At 46.2% G+C, this 22,511-nt stretch overlaps 1 protein-coding gene across 2 annotated transcripts; it reads left to right on the forward strand.

The window, feature by feature from the left end:
• The first annotated feature begins 3,445 nt into the window (after positions 1-3,445).
• SDHC (succinate dehydrogenase complex subunit C) lies at positions 3,446-21,349 on the forward strand. 2 transcript variants are annotated; one of them, XM_020797407.3, is made up of 6 exons: positions 3,446-3,582; positions 10,060-10,116; positions 11,979-12,080; positions 13,690-13,751; positions 17,469-17,632; positions 19,984-21,349. In XM_020797407.3, the coding sequence occupies exons 1-6, from the start codon at positions 3,563-3,565 to the stop codon at positions 20,086-20,088; spliced, it is 510 nt and encodes a 169-aa protein (XP_020653066.3). In that variant the 5' UTR covers positions 3,446-3,562; the 3' UTR covers positions 20,089-21,349. The 2 variants fall into 2 exon arrangements, with proteins under 2 accessions (XP_020653066.3, XP_078238058.1); XM_078381932.1 differs by lacking the exon at positions 3,446-3,582 and adding an exon at positions 7,652-7,828.
• The last annotated feature ends 1,162 nt before the right edge of the window (positions 21,350-22,511 follow it).

A 22,511-nucleotide genomic window follows, 5' to 3' on the forward strand; every position in this document is an offset into this window, starting at 1 on the left:
TATCGGGGCTGCTATCTCATAAAGACATAATCCATTCATGGATGGTCAATGTTTTTCTCAGTTGCTCAAGGGCACTCATCTTTAGGGGTACCTCCGAGCATCTTTATTCCTCAATTGGAATAAAGTAGATGAAAGGTTTCTGGGCTTCCCCATGGAGACCTCTTGTTGTAATAACCTTCTCGCACGAGCTTGGAAACTGGCCCACCCCTCTCGTGCGAAGGATTCTTGCATGCGTGCAAGATGGGATCAGATTCTGCCCCAATATATGCAGAAGACAAGAATATAATAATTTAGAGAGCTTTGCGAAAGTTCGTCTGTGCTCTCAGCTGGTGTACTTGTGTCGTCGTACTAATTAACACCACTCGTTTGGATGTTTGAGATCGTTTCACCGCAGTGTGGCTTCCTTTAGGGAGTTGATCCATCTTGTATTTAGTCTTCCTCTTTTCCTGCTGCCTTCACCTTCTCCCAGCATTATTGTCTTTTCCAGGGAATCCTGCCTTCTCATGATGGGCCCAAAGTACGACAGCCTCAGCTTCAACTTTTGATCGAGGACCCACTTTTTTTGTCTTTATGGTCATCCACAAACCTCTCTGTCAGCTTCTTTAACTGGAAGCCTTACTATCCTTTAAAATAGTGTGTGTTGGGCACCATTTTAAAGCGAGGTACGACTTGCATTATGTGAAAGGATGAAGGTCCTTTTCCGGGTGTGTAAAGATCGCTGTGCCCCTATGACTGGATTGATCAACTTCCATGTGCTGCCAGACTCCGACTTCCATGGTCCCCGGTCATTGGCCATCTCAGCTGGAACTGACAGCAATTGGAGTCCAGAACATCCGGAGAGCTACCTGTCTCCTATTTTTAAGGTATTCTGAAGACCTGGGTTCAAATCCTTGCTCAGCTCTGGGAAATTAGTGTTGAGGTGGATGTGGCATTTAGTGTTGAGGTGGATGTGGCACCTGAAATATCTCACTTTTTCTGAAAGTAGGATGGCTCTAAGTTGATTTGGTTTGATGGCCCATAACCCCAAATACACCCACGAGACTTATTTTGGCTTTCAGATGTTTCTTTTCAGAAGGAGAATAGGCAAGGAGAACCAGTGACGGAGCCCCAAGTTTTCAGATCCCTTCAAACCTTGCTCGGGGACCACACTGTCCACAGGATCTGCCTCCCATCCTGCCTCGGCTCTTGCCAACACAGCATTCCATAAGGCTGGCGTGATCGCATTTGGGCCGACAAAGAGCGCTTTTGTTTTCTAGCTGAGCCGAACAGTGAAAAGTGGGTGGCTTATAGAGATGTCTTGTGCTCCCACAGCAGCGGCTGAACCCAGTGTAGGACATGGAAAGGAAAGGGCAGTGTCAACGAGGCAGGCTTAAAGAATAATGATATCGCACTCCTGTAAGAGGGCTGAAACCCTACTATCAATGGATAAATAATAATCATCATGTCCTGTCAAGTCAATTATGACCTATGGCAACCCTTTCCAGGGTTTTCTGGGGTAGAGAACACACAGAAGTGCTTTACCCTTCCCTTCCTCTAGGGGGTGCCGTGGGACAGTGCAGCTTGCCCAAGGCCACCCAGGCCGGCTCTTCTCCAAAGAGGAAATCAAACTCCCAAGCGAGCTATTCAGCCAACTGTTGACAGTCGGCAGGACATCTGGCAGGACAAAGTAGTCCTAGAATGAGCTGGAATTTTCAGCATGTATACATTACTGATACAGTGACATCTACATTGGCTCAGGCATGTCGTGAGAATGGGTGATGGTCGGATTCCAAAAGATCTCCTGTATGGAGAATTAGTGCGGGGAAATCGCCCCAGAGGGAGACCACAGCTGCGATACAAGGATATTATCTGCAAGCGGGATCTGAAAACCTTAGGAATGGACCTCAACAGATGGGAAACCTCGACATCTGAGCGTTCATCCTGGAGGCAGGCGGGGCATCACGGCCTCTCCCAATTTGAAGAGACCCTTGTCCAGCAGGCCGAGGCCAAAAGGCAGACCCAAAACCAGCAAAATCAGGGAGCTGGACAGGGGACAGATTGTATTTGTCTTCCGTGTGGAAGGGATGGTCACTCTCGAATTGGCCTTCTCAGGCACACTAGATGCTGTTCCAAGACCTCTATTCAGAGCACGATACCATAGTCTCTCAAAACTGAAGGATGCCTACACCTGATAGTTAAAAAGTGAAATAGCAAATTTGATATTTAGGATACTAACTAATCTGCTTGATGAAGAGACCTATGCATTGTGAAAGCTTGCGTCCCTTTTTGTAACCTTTGGGTTTAGCTAAAAATTGTTAAGGATTTTGAGCTAAATAAATGGCACAACACCGAAGGACTCATATCATGCTGAGGAATACCCAGCGCAAGGGAACGGAAGCTAAAGGTGCTCTACACGTGGGCAGAGGAATCAAGAAAGCAGAATCAGAAGGGGCTACAAGCCAACCCTCACTGTGTATGGTCCCTGGGAGTTCAAGAAGGAATTGATCCCAAACGCATAACAGGCCAGATCAAGAAACTAGAAATCCCAGGTGTGTATACCTTGCTGGAAACCAACAGGAATTTCCTTCATAGAAAAAGAACACTCAGGTTTTTTTGAGGTAACCGAGGTAGTCCCTTTTTTCAGCAGGTGAAACAAAAAATAAAAGCAAAAATACACTTCAGAGGCCCAACAGATTTACTTGGGTGTGAGCATTTAAGGATTACAGTGGTGCCTCGCTTAATGAGCACTTCGTTTAACGACAAATCCGCATAGTGACAATTTTTTGCGATCGCAAAAGCAATCACATTGCAATGTTTTTAATGGTAAATCATTGCTTTGCGATGATCGGTAAGCTGTTTCGCTTACCGAATTTCACATAGTGAAATTTTTAGAACAGCTGATCGGCAGTTCCAAAATGGCCAGCCGCTGTGTTTTCGCACCCATTCCTCGCTTACCGGGCAGCGAAAATAGCAGCCGTATGGAGGATTTTCGCATAACGGTGAGTTTTTTGCCCATAGGAACACATTAAATGGGTTTTAACGCATTCCTATGGGCTTTTTCCCCGCATAGCGACGAATCCGTATAGCGACAATTTTTCTGGAACGGATTATCGTCGCTATGCGGGGCACCAATGTATTCACTTCCTCCAACACACACAGAATGTGACAACCAGGTGTTTGTGTGAGAGAGAAAACAGAAAAACATGGGAATCGTTGCAGGAAATCCACAAGCAAGGTTGAGCAATGCCTTTATTTACTGATCACTTATCAATATTATTATTATTTAAATTCTTACTATTATTATTATTTAAACCATGTACTGATTTAAAACAGGCCAGTTTTTTCTCGTTCTCAAGGATCCTTCTCCAGATATTTGAGAGAGTCTCATGCAAGGGAAAGAGAGTGATGAAAAACAAAAAGACTGGCTATTTTATTACTCCACGGCTTGAAATAGGACGCCTCCTTCCTCCCTTCCCTGGCGACGGAAGTAGGGCAGTGACGTCAGCAGGCCGCTCTAGGGGTGGTTTTTTTCTCCCCGCGCCCATTTCCGCTTTGGAGAGGCGGAGCGACGTGCGCGAACAAGATGGCGGCTTCTTTGTTGAGGTGACCGGAGAGAGCGAGAGGGGAGGTTGGGGAGGACGAGAAGGCCGGGAAGAGAGGGGGGTTTCGGTCTCTTTTCGGTCCCTGCGGGAAATGTATGGGGCGAGGGTCTGGGGAGGGGGGGAAATGCGAGTTTTTGGGTCCCCTCGGGGCCGAGAACAGGTCGGGGTGCGTGCATATTTACGTACACACTCTCTTACACATACATATAGACATGCACACACATATGCTGTATACTGTGTGTATATATGTATATGTGTATTTATGTATGTACAGTATATATACACACACACATATATATACAGTATACGCACACACAGTATACACGCACACAGTATGTATATGTGTGTATACTGTATGTACAAGTGCGTGTATACGTGTTTGTGTGTATACACACACACTATATGTTTGTATATACAATTACTATATACATACACACACACACCATGTTTCCCCAAAAATAAGACAGGGTCTTATGTTAAATTTTGCTCCCTCCCCCAAAAAAAACTGCATTAGGGACTGTTTTATTTTTATTTTATTTTATTTTATTCAAATACAGTCCTGTCATCTTCTAGTTGCTGCACAAGGGTGGAGGGTGGGGAGTTTAACTTCACTGGGGCTTATTTTTTGAGTAGGGCTTCTATGACGAGCATCCTGAAAAATCACACTGTATGTGATACAGTATGTACTGTATGTGTAGTGTGTGTGTACATATATATATATATGTACTGTGTGTGTGTGTGTATATGTATATATATATGTATATGTGTGTATATATATATATATGTGTGTGTGTGTGTGTGTGTGTATATATGTGTGTGTATGTATATATATATATATATATATATATATATATATATATATATATATATATATATATATATACACATTTGTGTACTGTATGTGTAGTGTGTGTGTACACACACATATTATATACACACACACACATCTATATGTACTGTATATGTAGTGTGTGTGTACATATACATATCATCATCAAGTGTTGTCAAGTCAGTTCTGACTTAATGCAAGGGAGAGGTGAAAAGACTAAAAGAAGGTTGGAATGAGGGAGTTTTCCAGGGTTTTCTAGGTAGAGAATATTCAGAAGTGATTCACTTTTCCCTTCTTCTTTGGAGTGAGGTCCCCTGGGATTGTGCAGCTTGCCCAAGGCCACCCGGGCTGGCTCTTCTGGGATGCCAGTGAATAGGTATCTGGCTGCAGAGCGAAAGGTCAAGAGTTGAGTTCCTTACTTTTCACCCAGGAAGAACCAGCCTGTGTGGCCTTGGGCAGGCTGCATAACCCTAGGGCACACCCAGAAGAAGGGAATGGGAAAGGACTTCTTTCTATGTGTGTGTAATTATGAATATATGTTTAGGTAGGTGGGTGGGTGGGTGGGTGGGTGGATGGATGGATGGATGGATAATGGGAACTCAACAGTAGTTTAATTAACTTTTTTTCTGGCTCCCATTTGAGGGATGAAATTAATAATTAAAACATGCACTTATAAGAGTGACTAACAAAATGTGTTTAAGCAAAATGCCAAGGTTTCCACCTTCCTCAGGTGCAAGACTGTATGAGTGTGTGTGTGCACGCGCGTATGCCCACAAGTGTATACAGTATATGTTCCTGAATCTTTTAAAGCAGCGTATAGCAGTCGTAAAACAAACAGCTTATATCAGCATGTACCTAGCATGAAATATGCAACTTGTGCCTTATCTTTAAACTAGAAGGTTGATCACCAACAAGGCTAGGGAAAGGAAACAAATCGAACATTAGCTCTTTAGTCCACCAAATTACGGTACATGGTAAACATAACAAATGCCTGTAAGCACAGAAAGAACGTGCGCAGAAAAAGTGGACTTTGATCATGGTGAGTTCTGGTTTCGTGGATAGAGTGATTGGTGGCATGTAAAATGCAAAAGGTGACTCAACAATAATCTGATTACAAGCCTTACCTGGCTCATTTCCTTCATTCTTCAGTTCTTCTCAGTGTTAGTCAATTTCAGCCTTAATAGTCAATAGCAGCACAACCAGTTAGAGCCTCCGGATAAATCAGTGGACTAACTGGTGGTACATTTTGAGGCTGACCAAAAGGGAAAAGTGCAAAGCGTGCCGCTTATATGCTGCCCCATTGTGCTTCAAGCACTCTGTGTGTGGTTTACAATTTAATTATATAGGCTACATATTGCCTCCCCCTCTCCCAAACTGAGTACTCAATTTACCAACCTTGGAAGGATGGAAGTCAAGCTTTAAGATTTGAGCCCCTTGGAATCAAACTCAAATCGTGAGCAGTCTTGGCTGCAGTATTGCAGTTTAACCACTGTTCTACAAAACTCCTTCATTGCACAGCGCAAGGTTAAACTTCTAGAATTTGCTGCCTGCCGAAAGGCACAGCCGTGGAAATTCTTCTCTAGCCTCTCGCTGCTTCTTTTCAAGTCACGCTTGCTTAGATTTAGGCTGTCGGCTAACTTCTGCCCCGATTCTGGGTAGTAGCCAACTTTTTTCCCCCTTCCTCTCCTCCTCTTCCTTGTCCCCATTTAATTATCCTCAACCTCCGCTTTCTCCGAAAACTTTCTCTGGACTTTGGGAGAAGATAGATCTGGGCAAGACAGGCGGGAGAGGTGGCGGGGAATGTTGGAGGCAGTTGGAAACTGAAATGCAGCTCCTTTGTTCTGTGGCCTCTACCCTCACACCAGTCTGTTCTTCAGATGAAGTAGATTCCAGCCCACATCTCTTTTTCAAGCCGTGACAGGCTGGCTTGTAAACGTCTTTGTTTCTGTGTGGTTGGGGTCACCTTTGAATGTCAGCTTGACGGGATCGGTCCAAAAGAACTTCCATACCTGCTGGGTCTGTGTGTTCGCGCAATAATAATGATTTAAAAAAAAAAAAAAACTGAAGCCCTCAATTCTTCCCCTGCCCACAGTCTCAGCTGATGACAGAGATCGGATGCTTACCCAGCTGTAATATGATCCTGTCGCTTCTGCTAGCTTTCCTCATAAATGATTTTCATAAAAGAGTAAAATGGAGGGCAGTTTAGGAGTCCTCTTTCTTCCCTTCTTGCCCGCCCCACCTTACCACCAAAGCCTTTTTATTTTTCAGGTTCCAGGGAGCAAGAAATAACAACTTTCTTTTCCTTGACAGATTCCCCCCCTCTGGGGGGCTAGGCTATCAACCACCCTTAGTGGTTTATGTTTAGTGAGCGTAGAAGATGAACTGTGAGACAGAGATGCTTTCAGGCTGGAGCGGGGATAACCAGCATTGATATTCTCAGCCAGGCAGCTTCTAGACTGACGTAATGAACACAGTTCGCTCGCTCGTTTCCTTCAAAATCTGCAATCTCTCTCGTTCTATCTGAGTGATAAAATCCTTCCACAAACCAGAAGAAAACAAATATCAACCTGGTCTTGACTTGCTTCCCATGTTACGCCAAGATATGGTTCATACGGGATTTAAAATTGCATAATTTTAAGACTGAAGTGCATTGCCTACTTATATCAGAATAAGATGCACTTACTTCTGAGTAGATGTGTTGCCTTGTGTGTTGTCTCCCAGGGTTTATTGGTGGTTTAGAGCTGTGGAACTTTTCAGGAATTGGTTCCTACATGTATTTATTTTCCTCTTCCCTCCTCATCCTTTTTTTCCTTTCATGTCGTGTCCTTTAGATGGGAAGTCTGTGGGGACTGGCTTTCTTCCTTGTTCACTATATAAATGGCTGCAGAATCTCGTAGAGAGCACGGTCTAAAAAACTAAGGGGAAATAGTGAAGGCAGTTAATTTGAACAGCCCTAAAGCAGTGATTCCCGAACTTGGGTCACCCAGATGTTCTTGGACTACAACTCCCAGAAGCCTTTTCGCCATTCGCTGTGCTGACCAGGATTTCTGGGAGTTGTAGTTCAAGAACATCTGGGGACCCAAGGTTGGCCTAGAGCCACCTGCCTCTCCAGCCCCCGTGTCCTCCTTAGGGCTAGCTGGGTTTATAGGAGAAAACAACTTACCATGTTTCCCCCCAAAAATAAGACAGTGTCTTCTATTAATTTTTGCTTTTAAAAAAACTGCATTGGGGCTTATTTTCGGGGGATGTTTTATTTATTTTTTCAAGAGGGAAACAACAGCAGCTGTGAAGGGGGAGGCGTTGGTGTGGAAGGGGGGCCGGGGTCCCGAAGCCCACCAGCTGCTTCAACATGTGGCCCTGCCAGCAGTACCCAGCACTGAAGAGGGAGCCAAACAAGAGGAGGGTTAAAAGAGTTACGGTAGGAGAAAGAGGGGGGAAATGAAGGCCAGGCCGGTGGACGGAGGGGGCCGGAGCTCTGAAATTGCCTCCCCCCCTCCAACCTTGTGCTTTGTTAGCCTCCTGGTATACAAGTTAATTATGCAGGGTACAGATTGCCCCCCCCCAGCAAGCTGGGTACTCATTTTACCGACCTTGGAAGGATAGAAGGCTGAGTATTGAACCCCAGGTTGTGAGCACAGTTTAACCACTGCGCTGAGCAAGTTCCTGGTTTCACTTCACTTCAGCGTTTATTTTAGAGGGGGGGGGGAACAGTAGCATACCAAATGGCTCATCTAAAGCTGCTGTGTTATTTCAGCTAAAGCAGCGATGTGGAAAGCGTAGCCCCTCCATATGGATTCTCGCTTCCATCCTCCTTCACCATGAGCTAGGCTGGCTAGAACGGATGAAAGCTACAGCTCAGCCGTCGCTGGAGATCTGCCCTCTTGTCTATTTCTAAGCACGTCTGACTAGCAGTGGCCTTTGAAACCCATCTTCAGCTCTTAATTCAGCTGCAAAGCTCTGTAGATAACCATAGGCCAGTTGTTGCTCTTCCGTGTGACCTGCCTTGCAGGGGTGCTTTTTTTTTTAAAAAAAAAGAGTAAAGTGGGAAAGAGATGATGTAAGCTGTCTGAACCTCTTAGAGAAAGGGCAGGATAAATAGAAGTGAGCATAATAATTTAATAGAGTGCTTTGTGAAGGCTCAGAGAGCTTTTTGTCCATTATGTTTGTAATTTTTTTTTTACTGATGGATCAGTACTAGCCTGCCCTGACTGATATCAAAGGGAAATCTGAATAATAATCCTCTATGTTTCGTTTTAGCAGTCCAACTCTGTCGGGTTATCTGGCGCTGCCTCTCTCTCAAGATGGAAGGTGCCCACAGGGTTATTAGGCTTAGATTCACACCAGAGACTTCTAGGCTGAAAGACAAGACTCTCGGCCAATATTTAACAGCTGGGCTGAGTTAGGAAAGCCCGTCTCTGCATGTATTGAAAAGTAAACCTGCTAATCCTGTAGGATTAATTTTGAAGTAATCTCCTTAATCAGTTCAGATTACTCAAGGAGAGGCAGGCCGGTTGTCCTGGGTCGTTTGAGTTTCTTTACTGATGAAATCTCTCTTAGTCCCAGAGGAGGAAGAGAGATGAACACTATCAGTTCAGAAAAAGGTCAAGTCGAGGAAGGTCACTATTTCAGCTTTTGAGGTGGTGCCTTGCATCTGGGTGGCAGACTGTAGCGATTGCACAGGACGGTTGCAAGGAGATTAAACAACTGCGGTTACACGGTTGAAATAAATTGGGCGAGGGATCGCGGGGTTTTGAATTTGGTTTAAAGTCATGGTAGTCACGCGGTTTTGGGTCCGTGTGCAAAAACTTTTAATCCATTTTCAAATAGTAGTGTGGTGTATCCACGGAGAGAGATCCTCGGACTTCCGGAATTGTTGCCTTCATGCTGGCTAGCCTCTCACAGCCACTAGCCACCTGCTGCTCTGTTGTTATTGTGTGTGTTGCAATCTGAAATAGCGCTAGAACAGAATGACAGATAGAGGGGGGGAAAACTTGATGAGGCTTGCAAAGGCAGAAGACACTCAGCTGGGGCTGGCGGACTGGCAAAGGAAGCAGATACGAAGCCAGGACGTAAACTGATCAAATTTGCAAATATGGGGCTGAAATTGACTAGACTTGTGAAGGAGGGAAAGGTAGGGGCTGAAACTGGCCAGACATTTTGACTAGATCTACACGTCTTGGTTTGCACAGGAAGACATATACACATACAGTGGATGGAGAAAAAGACACACCAGTGAATAGCAAACCTCACATAACACAATTTACACTGACACAGGCTTTCACGCCTGCCAGAACAATTCAAGATAAATTTGATTTGACATCTGAGTTGATATAAATGACCCTCTGGCAGAAGATTAAAATATCTCCTTTCCGATCAGAATAACACGATTCCCTGTCAAAACAGTCCACCTTTCCATGTGCATTGTGTAGTCACCTTTTAAAAAAATGATTTAAAACATGCTAAACTCAATTCAAACGTTTTCTTCCCCTGGTGTAACCAATCTGAGATTCTGGGGACCACTCTTAGGAACGATTTGCAGACAGGGAGCCTGGGAAAGTTTCTCCAAGGCTCCCCATTGTATTCGTTTCGGAGGGCATGAACGAGTCTGCCAGCATCAATCAAACACACCCCTCTCGTTTGGTTTTTCAGATTAACAGGCCGACGTTGCCTTTGCTTTCGTCTTGGTCCAGGACTTTCCACGCGACAGTAAGTTTCCTGATAGTAATAGAGTGTTTTTTTTTTCATTCTCCTCCCTCCTACCATCTTTGCAAAATGTCCTCCTCTTGTCACTTTTATTGTCCCTTCCCTCCCTGATAATTCACAGGTCATTAAGATGTGCGAAGATGGGTGTTAATTTTATGGTTGGTGCTTAAAATCCCAGGCGGGTTTTTCTTGTAGGGAGTAGAGGATCTGTAAATCAAAGGGTGTTCTGTCAGGAGACTGGGATGGCTTGGTTCAGCCGCTTCTTCTCCTACTGCGGGAGCAACTCGCAGTATGAAAAATGTTGCCTCTGAGCCTGGAGGTGGGATATCTTCTTCATGGATGGCAGCTGCTGATAGCATTATCCTCTACAAATTTTCAAATCAAGCCTGAATTGGAGGCAAAAAAAAACCTGAGGCTACTTTGGGCACATCATGACAAGGCAGGATTCTCTGGAAAAGCCCATCGTGCTGGGAACGGTGGAAGGCAGCAGGGAAAGAGGAAGGCCAGATACAAGATGGACTGACTGCCTAAAGGAAGCCACAAGCTTTTGTTTATAAGAGCTGAGCAGGGCCCTTGAGGAAAAGGACATTTTGTAGATGGCTCCTTCATAGCGTTGCCATAAATCGGAGCTGACTTGATAGCATATAACAACGTGTGTGTTTTTATAGTTCTATGAAATTGGTGGCCCATCCCTGTATTTTGTTGAATTTATTACCGAAATGATTGCAATTAAATGTTGTATCAACAGAAGCTGTGATCAGCTCCGTTTATTGCCAGGGCGTTTGTACTAATTCTGTAGCCTGTTTCAATAATATAATTGTTGTTTTTCTATATCCGCTTTCACTCTGTCTCCATTCTTTTATCATACATGTACGCACTCAGAGCCTTCCTGTTGTAACTCCATGCCTCCGAGCTAATAGATTATAACCCACAAAAACACAGGCCAAAACAAATCTGTTCATCTGAAAGGAACGGGAGGTGCTTTCTGAATTTTTATCCTTAGACTCAGTCGTCTGTTTTGGCCCAGGCAGGGAAAGGGCCAGTAGCTTGGAGGTTTGTAGGCAGAACATCCCAGATTCAGTTCTCAGCATGTTTCACTAGAGGTGGAGAAAACCTTGAGTGGGACACCTTCTTGACTCTCTGGCCATCCCTGCAGGCTACTGTAGTACTTCCCAATCTCAGCCCTAACGTCCCTGCTTAATGCAGCTAAAATATTAGCAGTTAATAAAGAGGAGCGGGGGAAAGATAGTGTTCAATAATCTTATTATGGAGAAAAGACTCTCTCGATGATCTTTACACTTGAGCAGGCTAGTAAAGGGAAGACGGGGATCTAGAGATCGCTTGGACCCAAGCCGTTTAGGCTTTAGGAGCAGCATTTTGAATTGTGCCCGGGGACAGATCAGCAGCCGGTGGAGCTGTTATAACCAGGGGATCATGTGAAAGGAAATACATTATGTCACATGCAAAAGACAGGGCCTTCTCTGTGTTGGCCTCCTGACTTTGGGGGCACCTTCCAGTGAAAAAAATACTTGGTGCCAGCACTGGGTTCTTTTCAGTGCCTGATTAAAACTTTACTAATTTGCCCTGGCTTTTAGGAACAGTTCTATTTTTCAGATTTGTGAACCCATCCTGGTCACTTTTCTTGATTTTACGGCACTGTTTAAGGCTACCTTCCTTGCTTCCATAAACATCAAACATTTATGTGTGCCCCCTTAAGAATCTGTGGGATTTTTGTCCCCCATGAAGACACAGTCTTTATTCTAAAATAAATAACCAGAAAATAAAAATTCCAGTTTCACGTCCACTTGATACCATCAGACATTTGTGTGTGATTTCCAACTTCTGTGCTTTGTTTTATTTTCCAGTGTGGTCCCCATGGCGACAACAGCAAAAGAGGAAATGGCCCGGTTTTGGGAGAAGAACACCCGGTCAAACCGCCCTCTGTCCCCCCATGTCACCATCTACCAGTAAGGGCATCTTATCAGAGAAGAGCAGAATGTTTCTTGTTGCTTTGAGATGCTTGAATGGAGAGTGAGATGTTTTACAACTTTTTATTTATTCACAAGTTAGTTTTGTTTCTTTCTTGTATTTCTCCCAGAGAGATGCAGAGTGGTTTTGATAGAGGTTAAGAACATCATCATCATCATTAGTGCCGGGCAGTTCCAAATGGAAAGCTGCTGACATGAACAATAAGACAGCATTGTGCCGCTCTTCTGCCTTTTTCCCTTTAAAGGATTTTCCTATTGTTGAGAAAATCCATTAAGCAGAGGAGGAAGAAACCAGGTTAGCTGCCTAGTGCCTTTCTGCTGTGCCGTGGGAGAAGGGGAGAGAGAGGGTTTTGAGTGGGAGAGGATAACGTTTTATGCCCCTGTAAAATACAGTGAACACGGCAGGGTGAAGGCAGGATTTTAAAAAGTATCTTATGGTCTTGCTAGTCATTGATTAGGCTGGTTGGTCACATCCAGCCCAAAGCGTCGTGGTTGAGTCAGAATCTGAACTCCCCCCCCCATTCAAACCGCGACACACCACACAAAATTGCAACGTGGATGTGGACGCGTGACATTCTGAGCGCCCACCCTGGGGATTTCTCAGTAGGACTTGCAGCTCAGACTGTGTTCAAGGCAGTGCAAGGACCTCTCTCTCCCCTTCAGTCCTTTCTTTTTCAAGCTGTTGCTCTTTCTTCCACCGCACGCGCAGCCGCCCCAGAGTCCTACCCTTTGGGCAATGTCATTTCTCAGCCACCTCCACGGATTCCTCGGTCCCTTCTTCCCACACCCCCTTTGGGCTGGATTCCTTGCATAATTCTAGCTAGCTGGCCCCATCATCCCTGCCAAGGCCATTTTGGCCATTTCTGCTAGGGCTCGGGTGGTCGGTCGGTCAGTTCTCTTCCTCCACCCCTTTCCCCCCCCTGCATCTTTTTTTTTTAAATTTAAGAAGATTAAAGGGGCCTTGTTGATCAGATCAAAGGCCAGCCTAGCTCACCACTCTGCTGCCACGGCAGCCGACCGGATGGATATGGAAGCATAGGAGCAAGATCACTCTCTCTGTTTGTTTTCCTGTCCCAATTATTGAGAGAGAGACAAGTTGTGACACAAAAAAAAATACACACAGAGAGAAGTAGAGATGTTTAGCCTTGAGAAAAGAAGACTGTGGGGAGATAGGATTGCACTTTTCAAATACTCGAGAGGTAGTCCTACAGAGGAGGGGCAGGATCTGTTCTCTATCATCCCAGAGTTCAGGACACGTCATGATGGGCTCAAGCGACAGGAAGCCAGATGCAGGCTGAAGTTCAGGAAAAACTTCTTAACTGTTAGAGCAGTACGACAAGGGAGCCAGTGACCTCGGGAGGTGAGGAGCGCTCCAACGATGGAGGCCTTCAAGAGAAAATTGGACAACCCTCTGTCAGATCTGCTTTGATTTGTGTTTCTGCGTTAAGCAAGGGGGTTGGACTTGATGACCTCAGAGGCCCCTTCCAACGCCATGATTCTGTGATAGATGTATATGCAGCATCTGTGATGACTTAGGGATGCAACCGTTCCCTCGGTCTTCAATGACGCCGCTTCCTTTTTCTTTCAGATGGTCCTTGCCTATGATGATGTCCATTTCCCATCGCGGTACTGGAGTCGCAATGAGCTTGGGTGCGTTGCCCTTTTTTTCTCCGTTTTATCCTCAAGCACTACTACCTTCAGCTTCATGAAGGTCTTTATATTAAAAAAGCCAAATTAGACCACCAAATGCCTGGCTGGTCAGGGATAATTATTCACACAGACTGACAGAAAAACTTGGATTCTGGAACCTTGCAAGGACAGGACAAGCCCCCCTTCTGGAATGCTTTAATTAATCCATAGCGAAGAAATTGGATCTTCAGAATAGCATTGATTGACTGATTCCTTTATTGTGATCAAACAGATTAGTTAAGAATTGGGATGGAATACATATGGTGTAAAATCTTAAAAATCAAGAGCAATAAGGACGACACTACTGGTGTTAAGGCAGCACTAATACTGTAGTAGGTAGTGTTCCTATTTTATGTGTCAGTCAGTTATGCTTTTCTCCGAGATAATGCCGTGGATTTTCCTTCCCACCTTCTTTTCATTCTCCCTCCTTAACTATCAGCATCCCGCAAGAATTCAGAACACTCAGTTCGTGAGGATTTTTTTTTAACCATCATTTTCCTGCCTCCTATAAAGGGTGTTTTTCCCCCCTCTATAGATTTTTGCTAAGTCTGCTTGTACTTGTGTCTCAAGTGTGGGTGCCGTTTTGATTGCAAAAGTACCAGCGCTCTGGAACGCTGGAAACAAGAGGGAACGCTTTAAAGTTTTATGCAAAAGTGGAAGAAGTAGGAGGCACTTAGGAACACACACTTCTAAAAGCACAGATCTTTAAAACACTCTTGTAATTTGCCGAGCCGGGGGGTGGAGGGAAGAGATCTGTCTTTAAAACCTCTGGGATTAAATAGACCTTTGAAACAGCTGGTGGCTTTGACAGATTAAAAACCATGCGGTTGTATACAAAATGGTACTGGTTCAGATCGTAAGGGCTCGGTTGTGCACCACCTTGGAAGAATTCCTGGCAAGCAGAACGCTAGGGCAGCAGGAAGAAAAACTATCAAGGCGCCAGTTTTCCCTCAGGTACTATCCTGCTCCTTGCAGGGAAGCGCTTTTCTCGGTTTAGATGGAGCATTTGATGATGGCAACCCCAGCCTGCATTCTTGAGTAGCCTCGGTCCTTGGAGCAACTTGTGTTTCTAATTAAGCAGCCTCAGAATGCATATACAGTGGTGCCTCGCTTAACGATTTTAATTGCTTCCAAAAAAAAATCGCTATGTGAAAACATTGTTAAGCGAAACACCATTTCCCATAGAGATGCATTGAAAACCGGATAATCCGTTCCAATTGGAACGGATTACCATCCTTAAGCGAAAATCCCCATAGGAAAAAATGTTAAGCGAAACCCATTGAAATGCATTGAAGCCTATTTCAATGGGGGAAAAAATTCACAAAAAATTCAAAAAGACTCAGAACAAAGTCAAATTAAGTTAATGAAGGTTTTATTAGGTGCACTAACGATTCCAAGCATTTTAAACATTTTAAACATTTTAGAATATTTTAAAAATAGCAAAAACGGGGCTGTAAAAAAAAGTTAAGCGAAACAAGGGACCTAAAACTGTCATCGTTAAGTGAAGCATGGTCCCGAAATCGTTAAGCGAAAATCGCTCATAGGGAAAATCGTTAAGTGAAGCGCAAGATCGCTCCGAAAAAGCCATTGTTAAGTGAATTTTTCGTTGTACGAAGCAATCGTTAAGCGAGGCACCACTGTAAATAGAAAGCAAGACTCTGTTTCGTCATTACTTATCCCTCGTTACCCATGAGTGGCATGATGGCTGAAGGGGAGAGGTTCCCCCCCCCCTAATCTCTGCAGGGTGAAAACTGGGGGTTCTTACTCATGTGTAGAGCATGCATGTGAAAAGGGGTCGCTCCTCTTCAAGCTCATCGTGGTTTTCCTGGAGGGAGTGATGATGGGCTGGTGCTTCTGGGTGCTTCCCCTGGACCACATTGACACCACGAGATACAATCATGCTTGAATAGGCTTTCAATCCTTCTGAACCCCTGCGTGGTGTACTCACAAACAACACACCATGGGTTTGGAGCCTGGATTGGCTTTCAGAGGTGCATCTAGTTTGTAACAATAGGTTGATGTTCCAGAAAAGATGACGGCCAACTTTAAAGCTGTTAGTATATGCCCATGAGAAACATAACCTTTAAGTACTGGAATCAGAGGACAGAAAGCCATTTTTGATGGCGTGTGTTGACTTCATGCCTTCCTCGAGCTTTCCAGAAGCCTCTGGGGTGGGGCCGCGTGAGAAACAAGGCGCCGTTGGCCTTCTGTAATTGGGTTTATTTGTTGATAACACCGCACAATTCCGCTTTTCATTTTGTTTCGTTGGGGGGGGGTGTTGAATGGAGGACTTCACCACCTTGCTGTCAGGCAGCTGAGGAAGATCAGAGGGACAGAGAATCCTTTAGTTAATTCCACCCGCGTGCAGGGCAGACGTCAAAGCGGCACGAAACGTAGCAAGACGTGGCCGGGTGGCGCGACCGATGGCCACTTTGGCCTGTCCGAGGCTTCTCCAGCCAGGGTGACAGACGGCGGGGCATTTAAGGGCCACTCTCCTGAACTTTGGATGGTTCGGTGGGGAGGGAAAAGAGCTCACGACAACTTGGCTCCGCTCTTGTTCAGCGCGCTCATCCTTCCTCGCCACCCCTGCCATCCTTCCTGGCAGCACTGTCTGGAAAAAGGGAAGCCAAGAAGCTCGCGGCCTGGAAGTGACAGAGGAAGACTTGGTGGTGTCTCATCCAGCTGGCACGGTGCTCAGATCAAGCTGTCTTGTTGCGTGCGAACCTTTCTCCTCCCCGCTCCCCCGGCTGCGGTGCATGTCAGCTTGGGTGTCTGTGTCCGGCTGAGCTGCTCTTGACGGCTAGCCGACATATCCTTCCCTGGGAAGCATATTTTCCAGATGTCTTAGACAGCAGGGTTGGTGTGATGTTGAAGCACAAACCTGGGTGGCTTGAGTGCTGCTTGTTATTATGTGCTTTTTAAGTGGCGGCGTTTAGCCTGATGCACTCAGACAATCGAATTAAATCAACAAGGACAGAAACGGAAGCACTGTGGCACCTTTAAGGCTTAAACATTGGCAGGTTTATATACAGTATGTGTTCTGCAGGGGTAGGAAAAGAACCAAGGGGGGATGGGAAATGGAATCGACAGTTCCATACAAACACCTGGTAATGAACTTAGATGCCTTTGAATTGTGGTGCCGGAGGAGACTCTTGAGAGTCCCCCGGACTGCAAGGAGAACGAACCTACCAATTCTGAAGGAAACCAACCCTGAGTGCTCCCTGGAAGGACAGATCCTGAAGCTGAGGCTCCAGTACTTTGGCCATCTCATGAGAAGAGAAGACTCCCTGGAAAAGACGCTGATGTTGGGAAAGTGTGAAGGCAAGAGGAGAAGGGGACGACAGAGTATGAGATGGTTGGACAGTGTCATCGAAGCGACCAACATGAATGAATTTGATCCAACTCTGGGAGGCAGTGGAAGACGGGAGGGCCTGGCATGCTCTGGTCCATGGGGTCATGAAGAGTCGGACACGACTTAACGACTAAGCGACAACAATGAACTTAGAAGACGCAGTAGCCATGGTCGTGCAGGCAGTGACCCTTCATGGTGGTCGGAAGTTCACATCTGGGCAATAGGGCTTGAATTTTCGGGAAGGGGTTGGTTGTGCCGAAGTTAGCTTCTTGGCGATGGGGAGACGTAAATGACTAAGTACTGTATGTGTTTTTTTTTCCCTTCAGCGGTGTCGCTCTTTGGCTTAAGTGCTCTGGTCCTTCCCGGGCACTTTGAGGACTACCTGGAGTTCGTCCGGTCCTTACACCTGAATCCGGCTCTCATCTACGCTGCAAAGTTCACCTTGGCTTTTCCTTTGACCTACCATACCTGGAACGGAATCCGGCACCTGGTAAGTACGCCCTCCGGGGAATTCCTTTGAAACCCGAGAAATCCAGGACGTAAAGGACAGCCCGGTTAGTTTCAGGCCGGAGGAGATCAGAAAAACAAGATTGCATGCATTTTTATCTCCAGTTGGCTCACAGACCCATCCAAGCGATGCCACTTTTTGAGCTGGCCCTCGACGCATGGAGAGAAAGGGGCAAAGGGGTTTCGCCTGCCGGGAGGAAACAGTAATCGTCTCCCATATCTATAACCTTCACTGCCATTCTTTGTGCTGCGAGCTGGCACTTTTCAAAGCAATTACATCTGTCAGCCTTTTATGTTTGCCCTTTTTATTAAAAAAAAAAAAGATAAAGAAATAAATGAACTCGTTCTGAATGCTCCCTTCTGGAGCTCAGTCACATTCCCTTGAAAGCCACTGACTTTGCCGCTGGCCCCCGGGGGGGGGGGTGAGATCAGGGAGAGACATTCTCCCCTGGAGAAGTGTGGACTGTGTACGTGGGTGTCTCTTTAGAAAGAAAATTGTAAAGGCCGAGCACTGACTCCATAGCGAGTCTCCTAGGCATCTCGTGCCTCTTCGAATGAGCATCTTCCATTCCTTCTAGCTCTCGACGGCGTGCGTCGCTTCCCCTTCATTTCCTACTGCTTTTTTTATAGGGTGGGGAGCAGGGTTCAGAAAATGAAATCTGGAGGCCCTTCTTGTTTGTGCAGGAACACAGTATATCAGCGCTTTTCACTCGGGGTGGGGAGGAGAGAGGCATACTTACTGATGCGCACTGGAGTTGCAGAACCGATGTTTTCTGTGCACATCCATGTGCCCTCATACGTTATTAGGGAGACGTTGAAGAGGCTTTCGTAACAAGTGGAGGAGAAAGTGGCAATGATTTGGCCGATTCAGGGAAAGTACCACTTTAATCTCACAATGCCATGCTCTTCCACGTATATCTTGGCACGTTGTGCGTGGAGAGGAGCTAAGCTTCCTTATCTATGCGGAAATACCTTTGTAGTATTCCAAGCAGGCTTATAGGCAGGTACTCGCCTAGTCACTTCTGGCGAGTAGCAGCTTTTTCCAGGCGACCAGGTTTGTGAAACTTCCCAAAAGGGACCATTTCCCCCGGGTTTCTTCCCCCCCCCCCCCAAGGTCACAGATTGTTTGTCTTATATGCCCTCAACTGTAGTCCATGCACTGTTGTGGGTGGCTTACAGCAAGGTAAAATCAAACGGCATCAAGTTAAAATAAAACACGTAATCAGATTTACTGGTTCCAGCCATCAGTCTGGCCCCTGCATTCTGGATCTGCTGCAGCCTCTGGATCAGCCTCAAGGGAAGCCCCATGTAGAAGGCATTGCAGTAGTCAGTCTGGGGGGGGGGGGGAAATGACCAGTGCATGTACCAATGCCTTGAATGTATCAGCTGTGCAAATCCTACTGTTAGCAGCATTTTGAGGTGTGAGGAATGTTTTGTCTGCATGAATAGAGCAATCCTTAAGGCACCCTTGTGAGATCAGACAGCTATCTTGATTCAGACAGAGGGGCACCCTCGTGCACATTTCTGGAGCCGTACGCACAAGCCTCATTCACTGGCCAGCTTCTTCATCAGCGCCCAACCTCCTTTCTCTGCCTTCTGAGATTTTTCCCCCCCGTAGGAGCTTGAAGGGCCTATGACTTGGATGAAAATTAAGTTTCTTTCCAATCTGCCCTTAGAACAGCCCTCGGTAAACCCATCCTCTGTGAATTACATTTTTCCTTTCTTAGTCATGGTAAATTTAATACATGTTTCTCCTCTCCTGGCAGAGCATGATCCAGATCAGTGTTTTTCTACCTGTTTTTTTTTTTTCTTCACTGTAAAAAGAATCCGGGTCCCCCTTTGATGTGAACAAAAAAAAATCCACTTTATCCGAGGGTTCTTTGCTTAGAGTCCTTCTATTATTTTATTTTTCGTTGATGGTACCTTGGCGTGCGTGCGAGTGGAATAAAGGTCTCTGAACACTGTCCTCTGGCTGCAGAGCCAAAGGTTGGGAGTTCGAATCCCGCTGGTCCTCTCTGACTGGGGTTGGATTCGATGACCCTTTCAGCCCAGCAGTTCTAAGATGATGATGATTAAACCATTGTGACTATTTTTGTGTCCTGTTGACGTCGTGCACGCGTCTAGTGGAGACCCACTGGTCAGGCTGACGTGGATTTGAACAGCCTTTGGCATCATCCAACGATCCAAACTACGATTCTTGTGCTTTTCATCTGTTGTTTGCCCACAGAGTGCGCTGGAGTGTGTGCCAGCTGTAGCACAGGCCACCAGGCAGGATCCTTTGTGTTGTGTTCTGCTGAAATCTCTCTCTCTCTCTCTCTTTTTCGTTTTCCATAGGTCTGGGACATGGGCAAAGGTTTCAAGATACCCCAGTTGCACCAGTCCGGAGTCCTGGTCTTGATCTTGACCGCTTTGTCCTCCCTTGGGATTGCAGCCATGTGACGCTGCCGTGGCCGCCACCTCTTCGAAGTCTTCCTGAACAAGTCACTCTTGTCAAAGCACCAGGAACGTGGGGGTGCCGGTTCTTTGGCTAGAGACATGCGGTCAGAGGCGGGAGGGACGGGGCAGGTGAAAAAGTTCCAGAATCGGCTCATGGAAGTAAAATGAACAGCGGCGTTTCTTTTGCCTTCTCTTAGATCTATCCAGAATACTTTACACGTGTGTGTGTGTGTGTGTGTGTGAGAGAGAGAGAGAGAGAGAGAGGTCCTGTGTCATCCCCATATGTTCGTTCAGAGGATCATCCACAGGCAAGGCGGGCAGTGGGAGCGGGGAGAAGGCTCCAGAAGGCCCCGGACCAGCTGTGCACTGTTTGGCTAAGAAACTAACCTGCCCACGATGCTCCAAAAGCCATTGTCCTTTTCTGCTGCCTGCTGCCTTTTCTGACTTCGCTTTCCCTGCCTTCCCAAGGCTTCGGACAATACCGGCCTTTGTCCTCCGCTTGCGGGAGAAGGGAACTCCGGGAGCGCAGCGGGTGGGAAAGGACAAGGCTCTCCATTGATGGCAGGCTGGCGGCAGGACCGGCGTGTTTGACTTCGGCCACCTCCAGCCCCAGTCCTTACCTCTTGGCTCCTTGATCTTCAGCGTGGTGTTGGTTTGGCCCATGGTCGCCACGTGCTCCGTGGGCCAAGGCAGCCACCCTGAGAGGCTGGGTTGGTTTCTCCATAGGCGGGGGCCACCATGCCGTTCCAACACCAGCCGGCCACCCAGCACAGGAGAAAAGAAGGGGGGTTCTCTCAGGCTAGTCTCCTTGGGAGACAGGTGGACGGACTAACCCCATAGAATTCAAATCTTTGAAATCCCGCTGTTTGGCTTCCTTTCATGAGTGATTCCCGTAAACCCAAGGGGTGGAGAAAACCTGGCTGACCAGAGGTGGGACTACACTTCCCATGCGTCCTAACCATCCTAGCCGGTGAGGAATGTTGGGAGTTGTAGTCCAGCAAGATCGGGAAGACACCCACCCTCCCCCGTACAATGTGCCGCGTCGTAGGCATTTCCGACGTAGCAGATAGACCTTCTGCATATACAAGCCTGCACTTCATCATCCTGTCTTTGAGAGGCTGAAAGTCCAGCAGCATCCTCACACCAATAAATGGTCTCCCTCAGGGGGTACCTCTACGGTTGTTTTGATTTTATAAAGGTCTTTAATCATTTGATTAATAAATAAATTAGCCTCCGTCTCTAGTGGGGCAGGCAAAGATGCTCATTCTGACTTGTTTTATGTATTAGGAAAAGGAGCAAAAGAAATACATCAGAATATACATCCAATGAACTTGATTCAGAAGGAGACACTGCAGTCTCAGGACATAAGAAAACAAATGCTTTCTTTCAATTTAAAAATTACCGGACGTGTTTCAGCCTGAATCTGATGGCCGCCTTTGGGGGTGTTAAATTTTACTCTATATTAGATCTTTTTTTTCCTTTATGTGGTCTGTGCATAGCTGCAGTATAAGCTATAGAAAATATTCCCAGTGTGATGTGTAGCGGATAGAGTGAAGAACTCTAGGACTCTGGAGAACAGGGTTCGAATCCCCACTCAGCCGTGGAAACTCACTGGGGGAAGTGGAACCAGTAAGACCTCTCATTAAAATATCTCGCTTAACTTGAAAGCCCTATTAGGGTTGCTTTATGTCGGTCCTGACTTGACAACGCAGAACGCGTATGCACAGAGAGAAAATAATGGGTCTATTTTCTTCCATCCTAAGACTGTAGTTTCTGAAGCATATCTTATTCTATGTGTTGGCAGATTAGAAAAGATGGGGGGGGAGTCATTTGGAAATGTGAAACACAATAGAAGCAGAGAGTAATGGAGTTGGAATGGGCTTCTAAGGCCATTGAGTCCAACCCCTTTCCAGCGTTGGAGTGCTCCCTGCCTCCCAAGGTCGTTGGTTCCATTGTCGTACTGCTCTAACAGTTGAGAAGTTTTTCTTGCTATCCAGCCAAAATCTGGCTTCCTATGATCTGAGCCCATTATGACATGTCCTGCACTCTGGAATGATCGAGAAACTTGATTACTGTACCTCTCTGGCTGTGGAACCAGGCTGGACGCAAATGATCCAGACGGTCCCTTCCAACTTTGCGGTTCTAAGATGGCGATGACTCCAATTTTTTCTTCCTTCAATGCCCCATTTCTCCTCTCCCCATGGCCGCAGTCTTTCGTGCCCCTCTCCCTTTGGGGTTTCCCCTCCACCTGATTATTTTTGTCCTTCTGCAAATGGACGGGGCTATGCCATCCTTGCAAGTCAATCAGTCTTGCTAGTACACGGCATCTTTTGGGACCCACCTGTGAAGAACAAATTATCCCTAAGTGTGCCCAACCGGCTGGGTCCAGAGGTCCCGAACCAGAGATCCCATCGTCCCCGGCTTGG

The sequence above is a fragment of the Pogona vitticeps genome, chromosome 15 (genome assembly GCF_051106095.1).
Source record: "Pogona vitticeps strain Pit_001003342236 chromosome 15, PviZW2.1, whole genome shotgun sequence".
Classification (NCBI taxonomy): Eukaryota; Metazoa; Chordata; class Lepidosauria; order Squamata; family Agamidae; genus Pogona; species Pogona vitticeps.